The sequence below is a fragment of the Ixodes scapularis genome, unplaced genomic scaffold, assembly GCF_016920785.2.
Source record: "Ixodes scapularis isolate PalLabHiFi unplaced genomic scaffold, ASM1692078v2 PGA_scaffold2__306_contigs__length_199485367, whole genome shotgun sequence".
NCBI classification, from domain to species: domain Eukaryota; kingdom Metazoa; phylum Arthropoda; class Arachnida; order Ixodida; family Ixodidae; genus Ixodes; species Ixodes scapularis.
Window position 1 is genome coordinate 111,573,743 of NW_024609857.1, and position 20,340 is coordinate 111,594,082.

General features: G+C 43.5%; 1 protein-coding gene across 1 annotated transcript in view; it reads left to right on the plus strand.

Moving 5' to 3' along the window:
- The first annotated feature begins 1,677 nt into the window (after nucleotides 1–1,677).
- Nucleotides 1,678–20,340, plus strand: part of LOC8038712 (carcinine transporter) — a 242,551-nt gene continuing 223,888 nt past the window's right edge. The window contains exons 1-5 of the mRNA XM_042291995.1: nucleotides 1,678–2,212; nucleotides 2,446–2,549; nucleotides 9,757–9,911; nucleotides 11,017–11,185; nucleotides 20,160–20,286. Coding sequence (XP_042147929.1) covers nucleotides 1,811–2,212; nucleotides 2,446–2,549; nucleotides 9,757–9,911; nucleotides 11,017–11,185; nucleotides 20,160–20,286 — 957 coding nt within the window. The 5' untranslated portion in view covers nucleotides 1,678–1,810. The remainder of the gene's footprint in view (nucleotides 2,213–2,445; nucleotides 2,550–9,756; nucleotides 9,912–11,016; nucleotides 11,186–20,159; nucleotides 20,287–20,340) is intronic.

Below are 20,340 nucleotides of genomic sequence, written 5' to 3' on the forward strand. Positions count from 1 at the left end.
TTCCCGTAAACTTGGCGAGGAAATTTTACCGCTAATTTTAGCGGGAAAATTTCCCCGCTAAATCTAGCAAGAATTTTAACGAAAAGTTCCCCGCTATGCTTAGCGTGTCAAGTTTTCCTTCTAAATTTAGCGGGGAAATGGACGTCCCGTGACCTCAACGCCAATTCAGTTTTGCCGCAAAATTTAGTGGGGAAACTGTGACGTCCCATAATGCAACACGGGCGGTTACGCCGACGGCGCTCAACCCGGAAATGGGCGCACAAGCGCCGCACCCTAAAGGCGAACTTCGTCCGATTCCCCGACTGGCCGATCATCCTCAGTGCTACATGTGCCGAGCGCCGCCAGCCCCGCCATGTTTTCTGGGGAAGAATAAAAAGCCAGGAGGGCGACATCGCTGAGGACTCCGATTTTCGCTATTTCAAAAAGAAAGGCCGTGGTGCGTTCGCAATTGCTTTAAAAAACATGTTTTATGAATGCCATTAATAGATGTTACAGAAATTTCACTTACCAAGCTTCTAAACGTCATAATTTGGGGTCACAAATAAAAAAACGGAGGGAGATGTGAAGAGGGAGAAAAAGGCGCCAAAAAAAAACAAGGCGCGCGTGCGCATGTGCAAACAGGTTTTTCACATAGTGTTATTTCTTTCTTCTTTTTTATGACTACAACTTGCATCGTTTTTAACAACAAAAAATATACGAGCTTTGGGGTGTCAGTTCCCCTTTAAGTCCAGACGCAGCCGACGCAACGTGCTGATGGAACCAATCAGACAGCGTCAAAAGGGCACCATCATGGCGTTCGTCACGTTTTGGTACGTGATCTATCATTGCTGAACCAATCAAAAAATAGAAAAGGCACAGTGACTTGCGCTTTTGAGGCCGCTTCATTAGTCCGATTAGCTCGGCAGCTGCATCTGGACTTAAGCTGGAACGCAGTATAGTGTCTAGGGCTGTAATTTATATCGTGGCATGTAATCAAAATGTGCTCTATTGACAACAAAACGAACTTTTTCTATATAATCAGGAACGGCATGCGCAGAATATGGTTATTATTGTTTTTTTTAACAAATTAAAAAATAGCGTCTTCATTTTTTACACAACTGTTCGATGACACATTTTATTAACATGAATCTCAACATAATGTGAGGAAGTGTGTCTTTTTGTTAACTTGTCAGAAATGAATTCGTATTAAGTCGATGTTTAAACAATACTGCGTGGTGAAAATATCAGGAAAAGGAATCGAGTATCAGTATCAGGTACCAGTCAGGCTAACTTGTGTGGACAAACAAACCAGAATAAATTCAGAAAAAAGACAGAAGGAAGGGGAAAAAAAGAGATAACAGAATTCATGTGCCCTCTCCTTTCTGTGTATTTGTTGGCATTACTTATTTTCACGAAGACTCAAAAGGGCGACATATGCGTACCACAGCAACCAACGATTGCACGCTGATAACCAATATAAATACGTCATTCTATTAGAGTGTAAAGTGTGCCCAAAAACATTTTAGCTTTCTCACTAATAACCAAGCGGCACGCACGGTTACATTTATAAGATGCGAAGCCTCTTGAGCCGAAGTCTGCTCGTTCAGCTCTTTAGGTTGCTGCGCACCTGATAAGACCACGCGATAGCTCCAATCTAGAGAGACGACTCCGTCAGATAACGTGGTCCTTACTGTTATTCTTGCCTCTAGCAACTTGAGTACCGTAACACGCCGACCAGTTCACCTCAATCTGCATTCGCTCTTTTGCTTCCTCGTGGTCTCTCACTCGCACTTCGATTTTTCGTCCTAAAGGTGCAACCTGAGGTGCCAGCATGGAATTCGAAGACGTCATCGAGAAGGCCGGCGGTTATGGCAAGTTCCAGAAAATACTGGTTTGGGTCTACCTTGCACCCGCATCGTTCTTCATGCCCGGATGCTTTATGAACCAAATCTTCATGCTGTCCGTGCCTCAGCACTCCTGCCTGTTGCCAGACTTGGGAGAAGTGTTCAACCTTACGGGGGGCGACCTCGAGCTACTACATGACCTCCTTGTCAGCAAGGACAACTGTGAGGTGTATCCGCTCTCCGCGTTCAACGCCAGTGCTGTGCAAATGTATCTGGATCACGCTGGCGATGAGAACTGGACAAGGCTACAAGTGCCAGGTCTCGAAAGGATACCCTGCGCGCAGTTTACCTACGACAAGACAAACTACGAAAGCACTGCATCAACACAGGTAACCTGGACTGTTTTCTCAGACACGAAATGATAACTGTAATGGGTGAAGATATTTCAAAAAGTACTGATGCCGTGTCTGAGGCTTGGTTTGTTCCTTAAGCCTCTCTCCAGCGTGTGATACTGAGCCCCCCAAAAAATGTGTTCCTCTAATACATGATGGCATCCGGCATCCATCAAGTGATCAGAAAGTAAAGTGAGTGTTTATTTAGCGCATCAAACTTTCTGTTTCAGTGGAACCTGGTATGTGACAGAGCTCACTTGCCCAGTCTTGTCTTCACGCTATGCAGCGTCAGCTGCGCCGTGGGGACAGTATTACTCGGCATGCTGTCGGACAGGTATGTAAACATTATATAGGTCGCATTGTTTCGTGGCTGGAGATAACGTTGCTATGTAGAGGTTCAATATTTTAGCTGGCTTGACGAGAAAGTAAAGAGGGAAGAATTGTGTCTTAATCTAGCATCAGTCTAAACGTTGTAGATCTATGTTTATCGTCAACTTTCTAAACGCAAAAGTTGTTCCTGAGCAACATTCCGCTTCACCTTATGTCATACCGCAGTAAAAGGCTGGAATATAAACAAACGCCTACACACAGACTAAACCCGCGTCGCAGTGGAGCGCTTTTGAGCGTTTTGGACTATAGGGTACGTAATACCATAACCACAGAAAAATAACACTGGCAGTGACGTTGCGCTTTCCAGGTTGTTTGATTGCCCCATTGGTTCCTTCCGTCCTCTGTGCTCCGACGTATTGCCGCGTGCGCAGCTGGCCAAGCAGGCAGCGCGCGCGTGGCCTAACGGTTATCGTGCTTGCTTCCCACGCTGAAAGCCAGGGTTCGATTCCTAGCCAGGGTTCGTCGATTCCTGGCCGCGGAGACGCATTTTTGTTGACACTGTCAGGGTGTTGGAACGAAATGTTTTTCGTTCCGTTTCCATTTTCGTTCCGTACAAAAAAGTTCCGTTCCGTTTCCGCTCCGGAACGAATAATAAATGCTCCGTAACGGTTCGTAACGGTTTCTTTCTATGAAAAAAAATCGCAACAAAAATTAAAAGGAACGTAACGTTTATTTTTACACAAAAATAGATCATTCAGGCGCTCTAGAGGAATCCGCGGAAACGACATTGCTTCTGAGATCATGTTCATTGCCTTGAGAATGAGATCATGATCAAGGCACCGAGCATGATCTCAGAAGCAGCACGTCATCAAGTGTGCTCGGTGAAAGGCAAGACCTCTGGTCCGATAAAATAAATTTCAGCGCCGAGAAGGCCCTGAAGGCCCATAGGGGTGAAGTACACTTTTGCAACAGAGTCTAAGACTGCCGTGTCCGTAGAACAACAAAAGATAGACTTCTACAACGCCGGGTCACAAACTTCCCGCGCTTGCCGTGAGCTGTTGTCTGTCTGTGTCGTCAGAAGAAAGCATGGAGGAAGAGGGTGCAAGAGCCAAGGAGAGCATTGCGAGCGTGTGGAGGCGTCGCGCCACCGCGCTCTCACTGGTGGGAAGCAATGGCGCCTTGCGTCATGTTTTTTTGTTTCTCGTTGTATTTTTTGTCTTTGTTTTTGCTATGCTTGTTCGCCCAGAGTTTAGACGCGGGAGCGATGGCTTGCTTGTCTTCTCTTTAATTATTGTACAAACCAACGGCTGTCTCTTCGCTGCGTGAAACGAATTACTGAAATACCTGATATTTTCCCTTGAACCGAAAACCGATAAGAAAATTTTTCGGTTTCACTCCGGAACAAAATAATAAATAACGTTTCGATTACGTTTCCGTTCCGCCCAAAAATATCGTTTTTTTCGTTTTTCGTTTTTGGTTTTCGTTTTATTCCGATACCCTGGACACTGTAATGTCAGGTTCTGGTGAATTCGAGAACCGTCTTGCTGATTCGAGGTTAGAATGTTCCACGCGCCGAACCTTCTACGCCGGACGATCCAGAAACCCACGAGGGTACATAAGGGATTCCGCAAGGCGAGCGGAGTGAGTCTCGCCCCAGCGCTCGATTCTGCTGACACGCCGACTTCGACGCCCGCGACGCTCTGCTTTCTTCTGTTTCCTTCTTTATTTTTGGCACAAGTTCGCCACATTAAACGTTTATTTATTTCTGTTTATTTCTTGTTTATTGGTCACGACTCACCACCCGTGACAGTATGTTGAAACAAAGTATGTTATTGAAAAATAAACGAAGGAAGTTCCGAATTAGTGCTGCTCGAACATCATTTGATATGTTTCGCGTTCTCAAAGCCAACCTTCCAGAAATTTACAACGATTCTCATTCTGCGGTTACTATTCTGTGACTGTTAATTTTCAGAAATTTGCGCTTGCGCTAACCATTACTTAAATATTTCTTCGCTCTACTTTTTAAGCTCGAGCACTGACCCCTAATTTTTTTTTCTTTGTTTCGTTATCATCAAGTCTATAATAGATAAATGAGCGTCGGCGTCCCACAAGTTCGAATGTCACAATTCTAATTCAACTCACCTCCATTGCATTCTCCTTTCTAAATGACAATGTTGTCGTCAACGTTTTACGTTTCAAGTGCTTTTAGCTACAGTTTCGGGAGTTTGGTTCTCATGTAGATTATTATCGCTTCAATATTCTCGTATGAAATTCATTTCTGTCGCAACCCTCTACCATTATCCATATTAGTCATTTATTCATATTTACTTAACCATTATCATTGACGTAGCAATTGATGCTGTAGAGTAGCGATAAGATGGCGAACTCCTCGACTGACGTTATTGCAGTCCGACCTGTGTAGCAATCTGTGTTATGCAACGAAAAACACAAAGAAAAACATTAATGACAAAACTACGCATAAAAAGTTGATAAAGCTGTATGAAAGGCGAATATATGCGTTGAGTTTGGGGCCTAGAATATCCGAAAAGTCTAGATTTCCGGATCACACCATGTCTTCAAAACATAATCGGGCAATGTACGTCCGTTTTATATAAACAGGGTGTTGTTCTTTTTTTTAAGCTTAACAGATTTGTTTAAAAAAAGCCGAGAAAGTTACACTGATGCCGCTTGTGGAGGTGAGTTATACGGCCAGGGCGACATTATCTGGGTGGATAATCTTTGCGATAAGTCGGCTAATTAATTAAAATTCGTTAATTAACTTTTTAATTAATGCAAATCTACATATGGTTCCAATTAGAAACTTGCTCAGCGTCATCGAAAACAACTAAATCACTCATTTTCAGAAAAACTTTGAGCGCGTGAGAAGTGTAGTATTGTACTAAAGTTACCACTCGTTGAGCAGGTACAAGGCTGGGGCTAGATAAGAGACGGAAAAATCGCGCGGGCGCCTTACCGCAACCGCTAGCTTTGTACCTGCTCCACGAGTGGCAAATTTAGTCAACTACTACGCTTTAGTCAACTACTAAGCCCAGACGATCCACTACGCAGGCATGTTTACATGTCTACCGCGATCGTAAGTACACGCGCTTTGACAGCTTTGAGCTCTGAATCCAGCGATTCGTGGCGTTTTCTATACGCTTCGACCATACCGACCGCGGTCGCCGAGTGCGACGAACGCAGTTCCCGAGCGGGCGACGGCGTCGAAGACGCCATCAACGATGTTGTGGGCGCCGCCTTTTGCGGTACCCACGTTATTTTCGAGAAATACCGGGCCCCAAAGCTCGAGTCCTAATGCTTGTTTTGGGTCTGCGCATGCGCAGCAGCGACGACGTTATTTCCTTGGGGTCGCGGACGTTATTCTAAAACTTTCTAATGTTCAATTCTTGGTCAACGCGTCTACAATGCAAACAAAGAAGTATGCTTACCAACAGCGTTGAGTTGTTTCTTCTGTCGCGTCGTTGGTCTTCCGCGCTCTCCTTAAACATAGTCATCACAAGAGGGAACTTCACAGATAGATAGACTTGATTAAATTAGCACATTTCCATATCTAAAGGCATTTCCATCCCGCGACACGAACCTACACGATGCACCACAAACGCAACCATGACGGAGCAAACAAAGTATTGTTGTCGCTAGCGATGGAGCGTCGAAGACGCTCGTTAGAACACGAAACCGAAACCAGTGCGCGATTCTTACAATACGAAACTGAAACCAGTACGAGCTCCTTACGATACCGAAACCGAAACTGACTGAATCGTGATAAAGGGGTGCCGTAAAAATCTCTTTGGAAATTTAAAATAAAAGGAGGGTGAATACAGTTATTGTTATAAGCACAGGAAATAAACATGTAAATCACAACTAGCACCGACGCGCTATTTTTTTCGGGTGCAATGCAGTAGGGAGTAGATTTTTTCAAGACATTTTCTTTATTTTTCGTGGAGATTCCTTTTAATTTACACTCAGCTTACAGTATTTTATTAGTAAAATATTTTACCGCGCCATGCTCAGAAGTTTTATTTAGAGTGTGGTCCTAAAATTCCTTCAGAAAAGCAAGCACTGCAATAGGTATTTTCCTCTAAATTGTGACTGTATCTGAGTCTTTGATTCTAGCATTAATTTTGAGCTACAAAACTATTTGAATATTCATAACCTTATATATGCAAAACGATGGTGTGTTATGTAACCTGTGCTGAAACTATTTTGCCATCCGAAAATATTGAAAAATAAGCGTAACACCGTCGCATAATTAACCTGACTAACGTACTTTTATACATGCCGGAATTCTAGTGTGGACACATCCTTTGGACGTGGAACAGATATTTGCATCATACAGCCCAGGCTACATAACACATGCATCAAATGGGCCGGTGCATTTCTGACAGGGACTATTTTTACCTCAGTTGGATGTCTGACAAATACATCAGCTTCAATCAAAAACAACTTTCCAAGAGTACAGAAACATGTTGCCATTGACTCGAGTCTCCATTGTTTCGTCCAATATGCATCTACATCGTTCTGACAGACATACGTCTAATTGGTTCCTATTGCTCAAATCTGCATGCACAATTGGCCTAGACATTCCTGTTTGGCCAACAAAACATTTCGTTTGACTGATAAAAATTCCTAATGGTCCGATAGAGTCCCAGTGGGAGCAGTTCAACCTCTTATGGGACCAAAAGGTATGCCTATTAGCATTCCTATTCCTCTTTTGTTTTCATGCGTATTAAATTAAAACAAAATGACAGCTCAAAGTTAATTAATCAGCCTTGTGTGTATTTTGTCTTGTTATTACTGGTTTTTATTCTGTGGAAACTTGGGATTATTTGTGAGAGTTGGTTTAAATTTTTGCGCGGTATTAGGTCAACAGTTGATAGTTAAAAATGTCTTGAAAAATGTTCTAAGGAGTACTCTGTATTTGTAATATTAAATAGCAGTGCTTCCCAAATTGTGAGGCGCGAATCCCAGGGGTGTCATGACTGATGTAGCGGAGTGTCGCAAAACAACTGCTGGCTTGTTTCTTCTTTTTCTTTTTTTTTATCCAAAGATCTTAAATTTGTTAACTGTTAATTGCCTGTAATACCTGAGGAACTAAATTTCAGCGTCAATTTCAATATGTTACTGCTTATGCACTGAAATGGTAAAACTTGTGGTCTAGCCAAATGCGAATGGAGGAGGGGGCGAGATCGTGGCAGGATAGGTTTTATATTTTAGTGGATTGCGCGCGTAGGGAAGTTTGGGAGCAGATGCTGTATATTGAGTCATTATTTATATCGCTGTGTCATTTTGATCGCCCGAGACAGTGTGCTAGTTGGGAATGGGAATAATTTAATATGTTCCGATTTCATAGAAAGGTTTATAAATGGTTAATAAATATGAGAAGTTATTGGATTGCAATTCCGAACATGACTTTATTTGGGGAGGATGTCTTCTGAATAGCAGGCAATCTCCATTCATGATTATCTTCACCTTTGATGTGGATCAGCTGATATCTATTGGGTACCTTATGGTAGAACTCACTTGAGTGTTTATGGATAAACTCAAAAGAACGGATATTGCATTCTTAATGATAATACTCATTTGCATGAGTAACCACTACATATATAAACTCAAAAAGAATGGATATTGAGTGCGTAAACTCGTTGGAATTTGAAATGAGTAAACTCAAAAGAATGGATATTGAGTCGGTAACGATAAAACTCATCGCAATTTGTAATGAGTAAACTCAAATAATGGATATTGTGTTCTTAATGATAACAATCATTTGAATGTGTAATGATAGACTCAAAAAAATTGATATTGATTCGGTAACGATAAACCTCACTTGAATCTGTAATGAGTAAATTCAAAAGAATAGATATTGAGTGGGTAATCATAACACTCATTTGAATATGTAATGAGTAAATTCAAAATAATAAATATTAGTTATGTAATGATGAAACTCATTTAACGTTGAGTTTCATTTGAGTTTCATTTGACTGTATAAAAACACATTAGAACCTCAATTGAAACTCATTGTTCATTTTTGTAAGGGTTTTTGGCTGTTTTCAAAGATTCCCACAACTTTTCAGTACCTCAAATCTACGAATTAAAAATTTAGTTACTTAAGAACAACTAGCCACCTATTCATGGTGTACGTTAATAATTTGCTAAATTGACCTTTTGGCAGAGACCGATATGTGATGGGCATTTGTTATGCGCGCACATGCTTTTCACGTGAGCCATTAGGCCAGCGTGTTGTCAAACACCCTGTATTTTATATGTACCATAAAAGCATACATTTCCTGCAAGTGGCTAACTCTTTAAAAAAAATGAAGGATTGAGTGTGGTGCCGGTTGGAAGGATACGTTCCTGAAAACCTCTTGCTCGAGTATCAAATTCGGTATAACTATTCATCATTTCCTTCTGTTTAGCTCGCTAAATGACCTCTCTTTGTGACACAGTGTACACTTGTTTTGCTCACGCGAACATAAATTTCAAAGCAATACATCTTCAACGAACGTTGTAGAAGGTTAGTTCCGCCTACCGATCTTTGCTCGTATTTTCTTGATTTGTAAATTCTGACTCCGACGGAGATTATAAACGAAGGAGCCCGTGCCCCCGCATCGGTGCCCCGCATGTAAAAAAAAAAAATCGATCGTCAATTCTCATCAAAGGTACACGGATACCTTGGCTACTCTTACATTTATTATTCTAGAAATTCTCGAAGCTAGAACAAGCCCGTTTTTTCGGCACTGAATTTGTGCCTTTTGCGATCAAATAATGCTGATTCTATAAATATGCGCTATCATGGGCAATATGAACTGACGCAGTCCTTTGTGCTTCTTTTGGGCACTTGCCAGTTTTTTAGGTTTTTCCAGAGAGCCGTGGACCAAACTAAGAAGCGAATTCGAAGTTAAAGTATCATACTTCGGACTCTTTGAAAAAAATAATAATTAACTAAGCGTCTGGATACCTCGAACGCAGAAAACCAGCGGATCGGGTGTTTCAGCTTATATTGTCCATGGGGTTACCGGCGGTTAAGAATGTGCAACAGGCCTGCTCCTGATGCTAAATAAAAAAAAAGCAAGTGCTGTAACTATCGTTTCTTTTTTTTTTTAAGTAATTTTATTCGCGCGTTTCTTTTTAACGTGTTATGCTTACTCAGATGTTTTATAGATTAAAGAAAAGTATAATCCGGCGTAATATTTCAGGATCGGTCGGAGGTACATGTTCTTCATAACTGTGGTGGTAGCTGTGCTGTCCGGGCTCTCTTCCGTTTTGGTCACCAACTTCACAGCGTTCGCCACACTGCGAGCCCTCAACGCAAGCGTCATGCCGCAGATGTTTCAGCTGCCATATATTATACGTAAGCAGCAGCAACGCTCTTCTCAAAGGATCGCGGTTAACCTTACGCGATCGAGCGCACTTCGGTGAGATTTCTAACATTACTGTTCATAAGTAAAATTGCACTACTTCTTCCTATGTATAATGTATTTCGTCGCTAGTTATGAAATATAAATTAGCATTTCCTTTCTAAACAAATAGAAATTGACGGAGAGGAGTAGACGAGACCCCGCGTGGACGTCGGAGCACCGAGCTCTGGTCAGAATGATTAGTAGAAGTTAGCTGCGTTTGCCTCAACTCAATCTTTGAACGCGTTCGAACGCCAAACGCCGGACGCTAGCGTTCGGCGTTCAAACTCGTTCGAAGACTTGAGTATTGACAAATGACAAGTGCAGCTGGCATGCACTAATCATTCCAACCACAGCTCCGTGCTCCGACGTCCTCGCCGCGATTTCGTCCTCTCTACTCCCTAAGTTTCTCCGGGTAGCTTAAACAATGAAAGCCGTTTACAGCTCCCTGTAACGCCGAATTTGAGCGCAGCTCTTGAGGAGGAGGAGGGGAAGGTACAGAGAGGAGGCTATGCCCCTCCTTCTCTCCTGCTCACCTTCTTCTCCTGTCTGCTACTCCTCCCTCCGAGCGGCGTCGCTGTCGCCTCACGAGGGTCACGTGACCTCACGGGGGTCACGTGACAATGACGATGACGTCATCACGATGACGTCATCGTCACTGGTGACGTCATCATCATCGTCCCTGATGACGTCATCGGCATCGACATCGTCACTGATAACGTCATCAGTGACGTCACGCCTCCCATAATGCACCGCGCGGTTACGCCGACGGAGACGGCGACGCCGCTCAAGCCGGAAACGGGCGCCTAAGAGCTGTGCTCTAAAACGCAGGGCATGATGATTCCCGAACATCTCATTACCACTCCGCAGTCAATTCGATTCCGGCATTCGCCGATCTGGTCGCAAATGTACAAATCACAAATCAAGAAGTGTGAATGCGACGAGCCAACTCCCGCGTTTCTTAAGCACTCGGTTTTTTTAGAGTGGAGTATGGAGGAATCCGGCCTCGCTCAAGATGTGGTGTGCGACTAAATCCACCTTTTCGTTACAATTGGGCAGTTCTGGAGCTCGTGGGGCCGAAGCAGCGGACCATGATGCTGGGTGTGAGCTGCATCGCGTGGACCGTGGGCCTCTGCATCCTTCCCCTGCTAGCCTACGTGTGCCGGTCCTGGATCTTGCTCGGACTCATTTGCTCGGCCTGCGCCATACCCAACATGTTTTACCTCAAGTGAGACTCAGTCACGCATGACGGATAAAGCCTAACATTTGCGTTTGAGCGCTATGCGTTCACTTGAGGCAGGCGGATGCCGAACATTGCGGAAAGCGTTCGCAGAAAGCTGGAGTACACACTTGCGTTGAAAGGCAGTCGACCGAAGTCAAGAGCCAATAGCTAGGCGCTGTCGTCGCTTGCGGCTTGCCAGTACACGTTTGCAAGTATGGACTCAGGGCGCCACCATCTTCTTCAGCTGGGGTACGCTTTGGAGCAGCCATAATCCCATTACGACGCTTTAGCAAGTCTTCATAATCAGATTATGCTGCGGCGTCTTTAGGACAGCAAGCGAAATCCCCGTCAACATGGCGGCGCCCGCGGCAGCGTCAAGGCGTCCGATCTTGGCACGATCTTGCTGACTTCCGTCACTTCTGTCCAGCTTAATTCATCGCAGCCTTCAAAAAACCTGCTGTTCCTTTCGTCCCTAGCACTCCCCATCAAACAAAAGCAAGATTCTGCCTCAAGACGGAATATCTGTATCATCGACCGACGGGCACCTAAAAACACGTGACTCTCCGTTTACTATTTTTTTTTTTTCGTTTTCTTGTTGTTTTTTTTGCAACACCCTGTAAGCGCAGACGCAATGTAAAATCAAACACGGTTATATTTTCTTGCGTTGCGCTGCGCCGTTCTGCAAGCAGCCGCTCCCAGCATCATAGACGCCATTCCGCCCTCAAACGCCACGGCCGCTCGATCAAAGCAAGGTACGGGCCGCATTGTCGTCGTACATAGGCGAAGGTGAGATTCATCACTTTACACTATACGCTGGCCGAGATGGCACTATTCGCCGTGTACGCTTCGTGCAACTCCGGGGACGCGCCCTGCTGAGCAGCAGCGGATAGATGAGGATCAGCGGAGAGACACCACGGACAAATCAACAACCGCCGGTGATGGACCGCAGCTGTCATCAGAGCCGTATGCGTACGGAGCTGGGTCATTAATTGGTAATAATAGAGCGAAAATAATGGCACGTCATCGGCCGAAATTCTTTCAATTACTTTGGGCACGTTGGTTGACAGCTCTTGTGACCAACCACTATCTACGAATATTTACATATCGGAGGCAACGAGCAAACTTGCATCCTCCATTCACGTATCTTCGTAACTGAAAAGTCAACGCAGCCGACTTTGTCGTCACGGGGACATTCAGAATATACTCAATATTTCTCACGCTGTTTAGGCATGTATTTATTTTAACGCAATAAGATGGGTACAGTGGGTGTACAGATTCGCGGCGGTCGCGTACAGTTATGTTCACTTCGAAGGCATACGGCTGGCTGAGCACGCCCTGTAAAAACAGATTGACAAAATTAAAGGGTCGACTAAAACGGTATGGAGCAGAAACGAAAGGCACATACATAAAGGGCAAATTATGAAGATGACAGTTCTCTGACAGAAATATCACAGTTTTTGTGTTACATACACCTTGAAGGGAAACTGCAAAGAAAAAAAAGTGTTTTTTTTTAAACAGCCTATTTCGGACAAGCATGTCACAAAACAAATGTTCCGCGAAAAAAATGTATATTTTTTTCGCGGAACATTTGTTTGTTTGTGGTACACAAACAAACAAGAATCATCAAAAGTGCGTAATGCTATCACCGTAGGTCTCCGAAGTGGCCGTTCATCAGACCGTAGTGGCACATCCGATATTAGTCCGCAAAGCACAGCCAAAAAAGAATAAAAGGTGTACGTCGCTATCACTGTAGGCTTCCCATATGTTCGTTCGACAATGAACATATTACGGTGACGCCACAAGAAAAAAAAACGGACGTTGCTATTACTAGTGGTTTGGTAAGTTGACAAACAGCGTGCAGGCGCAGACGATCGAGTGGACGTTAAGAACCGTAGACTCGCCTAATTTTGACCCTAACCCCGATCGCGCACTCCATGTTCCCAGTTCCACCTCATGTTTCAGGAAACTTTTCTGGACAGTGTCACCTTTTATTTATGCATACTGCAGGCCAGAAATGGCTCAAGCAGGAAGGACAGCACACAGGTGAAAACACACTCATTATAAACATAAAAGCTGCTAGAACTGCATGATTACGTCTTATGATGCGGACACATTGCGCGCATGAGCGTACTTGGCGCTCGGACTCTGCCATTAGTGCCACTATAAACGCACACATTTACACTTTGCATGAACACTGTACGTCACACACTCACATCAGTTATCAAAGGTAACTATCTAGCGCGGCTGGAAAGTTTCTTTCAAGAAAAACATCACTCGGAAGATTGTTCCAGTCCGATATAGAACGCACAAAAAAAAAATTTTTGAAGGTGTTAGTCCAGGCAAATATGGGAGTTAAAGAAAAGTTATGACGATGTCGAGTAGGTCTGGAATCAGTGATTTAGGAAAGGGAAGGGGGCCAGACCCAGCTTTTCGTGCAAAATAAGAAATAAAAACTTCGATCTCGCTACGTTTCTGCGATCCGCTAATAGTTGGATATTGTTCGCTCGCATAAGTGAGGTGGGCGAGTCAAATCTGTCATACTTCTTAAAAATAAAACGCAAACACTTCCTTTGTAAATTTTCTAAGATATTAACGTCAGTGGCTGTGTGTGGGTCCCAGATCATGCTCGCATATTCTAGCTTAGGTCTGACTAGTGAATTGTAAGCAGCCAATAATCTGGCATCAGAGGGGACATTGCAAAGCTTGTGTCGAAGGAAACCAAGCTTCTGGTAGGTCGTTGAAAAAATGTTTTGAATATAACTTGTGCACTTTAAATTTATTGTAATTGTCACCCCGAGGTGCTTGAACTCGTCTATTGCTAGGATATTTGTCTTGTCAATGGTATAATTAAACTGTAAAGGCTTCTTTTTTTTCTTTTTTTTTTTTGTTACTCGGAGAAATACCGTCTTGTCTGAGTTCAGCTTCATGTCCCAAATACTGCACCAGTTTGAAATTCCGGATAGACAAGCGTTAGAGCCTCCTGATCTTTCTGGGACAAAATTTCCTGAAAAAGAACACAATCATCCGCAAAAAAACGTATTTTAACGGGCTCCTTTACTACAGCTGTGACATCGTTTATATATGTTAAAAAACAAAAGTGGACCGAGAACGCTTCCCTGCGGTACCCCGGATTCAACAGGTAGGGCCTCTGAGCATGTACCATTTATGTCAACATACTGCGTCAGGTTGGGTAAGTAAGCTCAAATCCACTGAATCAGTTTTTAAAGAAGGCCGATTTGTTCTAGTTTGAAAATCAATTTATGATGAGGTACTCTATCGAACGCCTTACTGAAATCCAGAAATAAGATGTCAACCTGTCCAGTCCTCTCAAGAATTGAACTAACTGTGTGAATAGCGGTTACCAACTGAGTCACGGTTAATAACCCCCTCCTAAAACCATGTTGAAATTCTCTGATAATGTTATTACCTTTCACAAATTCGTTAATATAACTTGCAACGATATGCTCCATTACTTTACATGGGACGGATGTGAGCGATATATTACGATAATTTGAAACACACAATCGATCACCCTTCTTAGAGATTGGGATCACACGCGCTGAACGCCAGTCTGGGGGAAGGCAACTGTTAGAAAAGGAATTTCGAAATATTAAAATAAAAAAACCTTGATGATGACTCAGCATAGCAGATAAGGAAGGCATTTGGTATTTTATCAGGACCACTGAATGACTTTAGCTTTAGTTGCAATAGCGTGTTAAAACACCCTGAGTGGATACAAAATCTTCGTTTAGAAAACCACGAAAATCAGTAGAATCCGATATTTTATCAGACTGGGAAAACACTGACTGGAAATGCCGATTGAAAGATTGCGCAATCTCGGTATCGTTCACAATTAAGGCGTCATCTATGTTAAGTTGCTGAACCGATTGATTAGTGTCGGAAAGGTATCGAAAAAACTTTTGCGGTTCACTTCTTATAAAACTGGATAGCGTATTCGAAAAATAAAAGACTCTAGCTTTGCGCACCTCAGATGAAAGCCGTACCCGTGCTTCTTCGTTTCGGACATCGTCAGGAGGTTTCCCCCTCTTTAATCTTTTAAGTCGACGCCTCAATTGTATTGTTTGTCTGTAAATCCAAGGATTTGGCCTTTCAGGTCGTATGATTTTATCTGGAATAAATTCAGTTATGCAGTAATTAACAATTGATTTAAGTCTTTGCCAAAGATCATTAACGTCGAACCCCACGAAAGAGTCGAGATGAAATTCTAAGTAATCAAGAACGCTTTCGTCGTTTGCTTTTGAATAATCTTTCACAATTTTTACCTCGCAAGGTCGTGCTACGGATCGCTCCACTGTGCAAGAAAAGGCCACCGAACTATGATCTGAAATACCTACCTCAATAGCAACATGAAAGTCTGGCAAATTGTTGCTGACGAACACAAGATCCAAGATTGAACGTGAAGAACCCTCTTCGCGGGTCAATGACTTAACTATTTGTGGAAGGTCGAAGGAAAGCATCATATCAAGAATAATATCGGATGACTTAAATGGCCAATTGGGGCGTCAACCCAATCTATATCAGGAAGATTAAAGTCCACAACGATTATTAGTTTGTTATTTTGAAACAGTGAAACATGATCATACAGTTTGCACAAAAAAAAATCGATACTTGCTGACGGAGGTCTGTATACAGCAAACAAAACAATCGTATCACCCCAACAGTTTAGTTTCAAACAAAGGCTTTCGTGACCACTGATTTGGTCCAAAACAGCACCTTTAACGTTGGATTTCGTAATAATAGCGACGCCACCCCCACGGGTGTGACGATCGCGCCGATACATTTTATAAGATTGTGGAAATATTTTAGAATCCGTTACGCTGTCATTCAGCCAAGTTTCAGTGATCACGGCTACGTGCGGATCGAGTTTCATCAGCCTCGACTCTAGGAATTCTATCTTATTTACAATACTTCTCGCATCGAAGTTTACAAAACACAGTTCTTTTTCTGTAGTCACAGGGGCCGGCGTCAGTCACTCGGGCGGCTGCTGTGGGTTGAACTGGCAGCAAGCCTGACACGCGAATTGACTGAGTTATCCCATACATACAGCTCGTCATCAATGCGTAATTTCTCGCCCGTTAAGCGCACCTTTTTTCCCCTTTCTTTTTCGGCCCTTGCACTTTTACACAAGCACTACCGCGTTTGAAGGGTATTTTGGGAGTAGTCATTCTGAAGAAAAATTTTGAATCCCTTGAGTTTGTATGCATTTCGTAGAACCAGCTCCTTTTTATTAAAATCCTGAAAATACAGGATGACGGGTCTTTTTTTGTTGTCATTTAATTTCTTCCCAAGGCGATAAATACCAGCCACCGAAACACAAGCTGTACTTAGTTTAACATTACAAATATCGCTGATGACTTTGGCTCGTAATTCTGTTGATTTATCGTTTCTTGAAGGCCAGAAATCGCTGTCTCCTGAGATTTAATTTTCTTTGTCTCAATAAGAATACCGTGCAAAGATCGATCGGTTTCCTTTACTTGGTCGCCGATTTGGGCGTCTACTGTTTCCGTTGCGTGATGCTAGGTTCTAAGATCTGCTATTTATTTATGAACGACAGTTTGTCATTCCATCATACTTTGAAACATTTCCTCAGTGGTAGGGCATGGGTTAACTTCCACATCACCACAGACAAGCAACAAAAGACGTTTCAAATGAGCAACAGCTGCACACACACTGCTTGGGCACAGCAGCAACACCAAAAAAATGGGGTTATTACTACGGAACGTATAAGAATATTTTTTACTAACCGGGATCAAACAAAATACAAGTTTTAGCATCCTGTTGGTGATGTAGCCGCTGTGCCCACCGAAGAAAACTGGCTGCCCGTATCTTCTTATAGTTTCGATGATTGATGGTGATGACGACCGCGCTTCAAGAAATCCGACAGCGGAGCAGGGATTGCTGCATACGGTGACGGTGGTGTTCCCCCTTGTCTCAATGGTTGGAACGTCGGTGTCGCTGATAAGGCATGGCTCGCGGCAGCTGGCATGGGCATGGAGCTGTTCGCGCGTAACTAGCGGTCCGAGAAGCTGCAACTAGATTAAACAAAAGACAGGTTTTAGCATCCTGTTGGTGATGTAGCCGCTGTACCCACTCTGGCTCAATAAACGCACTCGGCACCTTGAAACTCCCTATTTCCACCAGTCTCTTACAATTATTTATTCATGCACTTTCAGCCTCATCCAGACACGAAAAATATCTGCGAGGCGGTACCAGTCTCCTTCAAGGTCATCTCGGATTCTTTTTACTGCGCAAGAATATCACCGGGGAATATGCGGCGCTGGCGGCGATGCCGCTTTTGCCACTCAGCCCTGGCTCCCGCCGGCTCTTCCTATTGTCTAAACTCTCTCTATTTACGGCTGTGGCTGTCATCGACCGTTAGCACTGCGTTGGTCGCCCGGCGCACTAGGCGCGTCTCGCCGTTTACGGCGCATCTGGCGGGCCGCACCTCTGCGTTTCAGATCGAGCGGCCGTGCAAAAACATTCAACGCACTTGAGTGCCTGGGCCTTTAGATATGCACTGCGCGACCCTGTTAGTGAGAAGTGAACGTGGGCGCTTCTTTGCGTTCTGCTTGTTATTGGCGTACATGAAATTTTAACGCATAACCTCTTATACCGGATAAGTACATTCGACCATACGAAACATTTTCGCGATTGCTCTTCAACTGTGGGAGAAACGAAAGAAGAACCGGCGATCGTTTGTTTGCACTAACAGTGTTTGTAATACGCAATCGGTAATTTAGTGTAATTAGTGTAATATTAATTTTCTGGAGCACCTAAAAATAATACAAAAAAAGTGCGAATTTGTCTCGGTGATTCTAAAGTTACTGGATACTGGGAAAGTAACGTCATTGACTTCCCAGCCTGATGGTAGCAGCGCTTGAATAGATACAAACATGCATACGAACAAAACCTCGCAAGGCGAATGGCTGATTGGTCAGTGCTGCTATGGCAATTGCCATTTTGGTCCCTTTAAATCTTTCAAGCTTCGAGAGGGTAATTATGCACCAGCCGTTCCAATATATTGCCGCGCGCGGGGCGAAACGCAACACTCATTCACAAACGATTAAAAGATCCGTGTTCGTTTTCACCCGGGACGTAACTCTTATCATCGTCCTGTTTTCTTGTTCTCTAAAGTTCCTGCTCATTCTCACCCCGAACGCTCGACGCTCGAACCTCCTGGGCCGAATTTTGCAGATGCCGACCCTCACTAGAGAAGGAGCTGCGCGTGACCTTGTCGAGTCAGTCTCGCGTTTGATTGCTGTTAGGCATTTAAATCGCTGCCCGGTTTCCTGCGGCCTCGACGGTCGTTCTCTGTTATTCTTATTGTTGTTGTTGTTTTGGCACAAGATTGCTCTATTAATTTTAGGGGCGAAGCTCTTTAGGGTCTAGCTTTGTCCGGCGTCCGTGCTCACATCGATTGTCATCCCATCTGTCTTCGTAAAAAAAGAAAAAAATGTTTGCGCAGTCGACAGGATTCGAACCTGTGCGAGGAGACCCCAATGGATTTCTAGTCCATCGCCTTAACCACTCGGCAACGACTGCGGGACGAGTAGGGGGCTCTGAGATGTGGTAGTAACTCAAGAGCTGGGGATGTCATGGATGAAACGTTGCATGTAGCCGCTCAACGTCTATACAGGAGGGGGCGCTGCGGTCAAATGCGTATATAATCGCGTTAAACTTTGCGTGCATTGGCTCAACGTTTATAGACGAGAGGGCGCTGCGGTCAAATGCTCGAATGCGTATATAACCACGTACCGTACCACACATTCCATACCAACGTAACCCGAAACTCAGCACTACCTATGAGCAATAAAAAAAATCAGCACCATAAGCCCTATCTATGAACAAAATCAGTATCATCAGGACCACCAGAGCTTCGCCCCAATCAACATCATTCATCACGTGGAGATGCGGTCATTTTTTTTTTCCAGTTTAAAACGGAATTTTCTCCGTTTCTGCTCCTGTCATTCGTGAAATATCTATAAAGCGCTACCGTAAACAAATCGTTTTTCGTCAATATGAGCGTTAGTTCAAATCAAATCAAATCAAATCAAATTTATTCGTTGTCACATTGTCACGTTGTCACAATCGATTTCATACACAGTTGCACTGTGTATGAAATCGATTTAACAATCATGTTAATATCCACAATTGTTTTGGGCCTTCCTACAAGACAGGAAAAAGTATTTTTCAATACCGCCAAGCACTTACGCCACATGGGGTGGTTGGGCGAAGATGTGCGCTTGTTTCGTCGGTGTACGGATAACATTATGTCCCTATAGAGGAAATGTCTTTATAAAGCCACCTGTCACCGTGAATATGGATCGGCTCACCAAGAATGGAGAGGTCAAGTAGAAAATGCTCATTCCATGAACCAAAATGGCGACCATAGGGCGAGCTTGGCACGTCTTTCCCAGAATTCAGTGGCTTTAGGTGGTTGCAGTCCCACTGTGATCGTCAATCACGTATAATAATTATTTTATTCTTAATGGCATTCGTAATTGTAATTACTTTTAAAAATGCTCCTTGTCCAACCTCCGATAGGGATACGACATAAATTTGTATTCTTACATAACAACCTTGTAGTAACGGTTTTATACGAGACAGTAATACTATACACCCTTATCTAAATTCACGTGCTGATGATTAGTGGGTCGGAACCACTGCACAATGGCGGTAAAACTGCAAAACTTCAAACTATGAGTTTGAAGTAGTTCTGACAATGCTATAAAAGACAAATTCTCTTAGATAATGAAATATTTAATCTTCCGATGGCTACAAAACTTTCACTCTAGTTATAACCAGACCAAAGGGGTTATATGTTACCTGAGAGATGGCGTTAGTGTGTTCCTTTGCCGTAAGCTCTCCCAGTGGCCTTAGCGCAAATGATTGCAGTCAAACATAGATCAGCAGCCTTCACACGCGACACTCATTTCGATTGTTACTTCTCGCCATCTAGGTTGATCCCCGAATCACCGCGATGGCTGCTCTCCCAGGGTCGTGTGAAGGAAACACTAAAAATTCTTGAGCGTATCGCCAAGAGAAATGGTGTTAAACTGCCTGAAGACCTCGAATCTGACCTCCTGGTAAGCAGCAATACTATTATACATTTTCTAGATGAACCTGCCGTTTAATCTGCG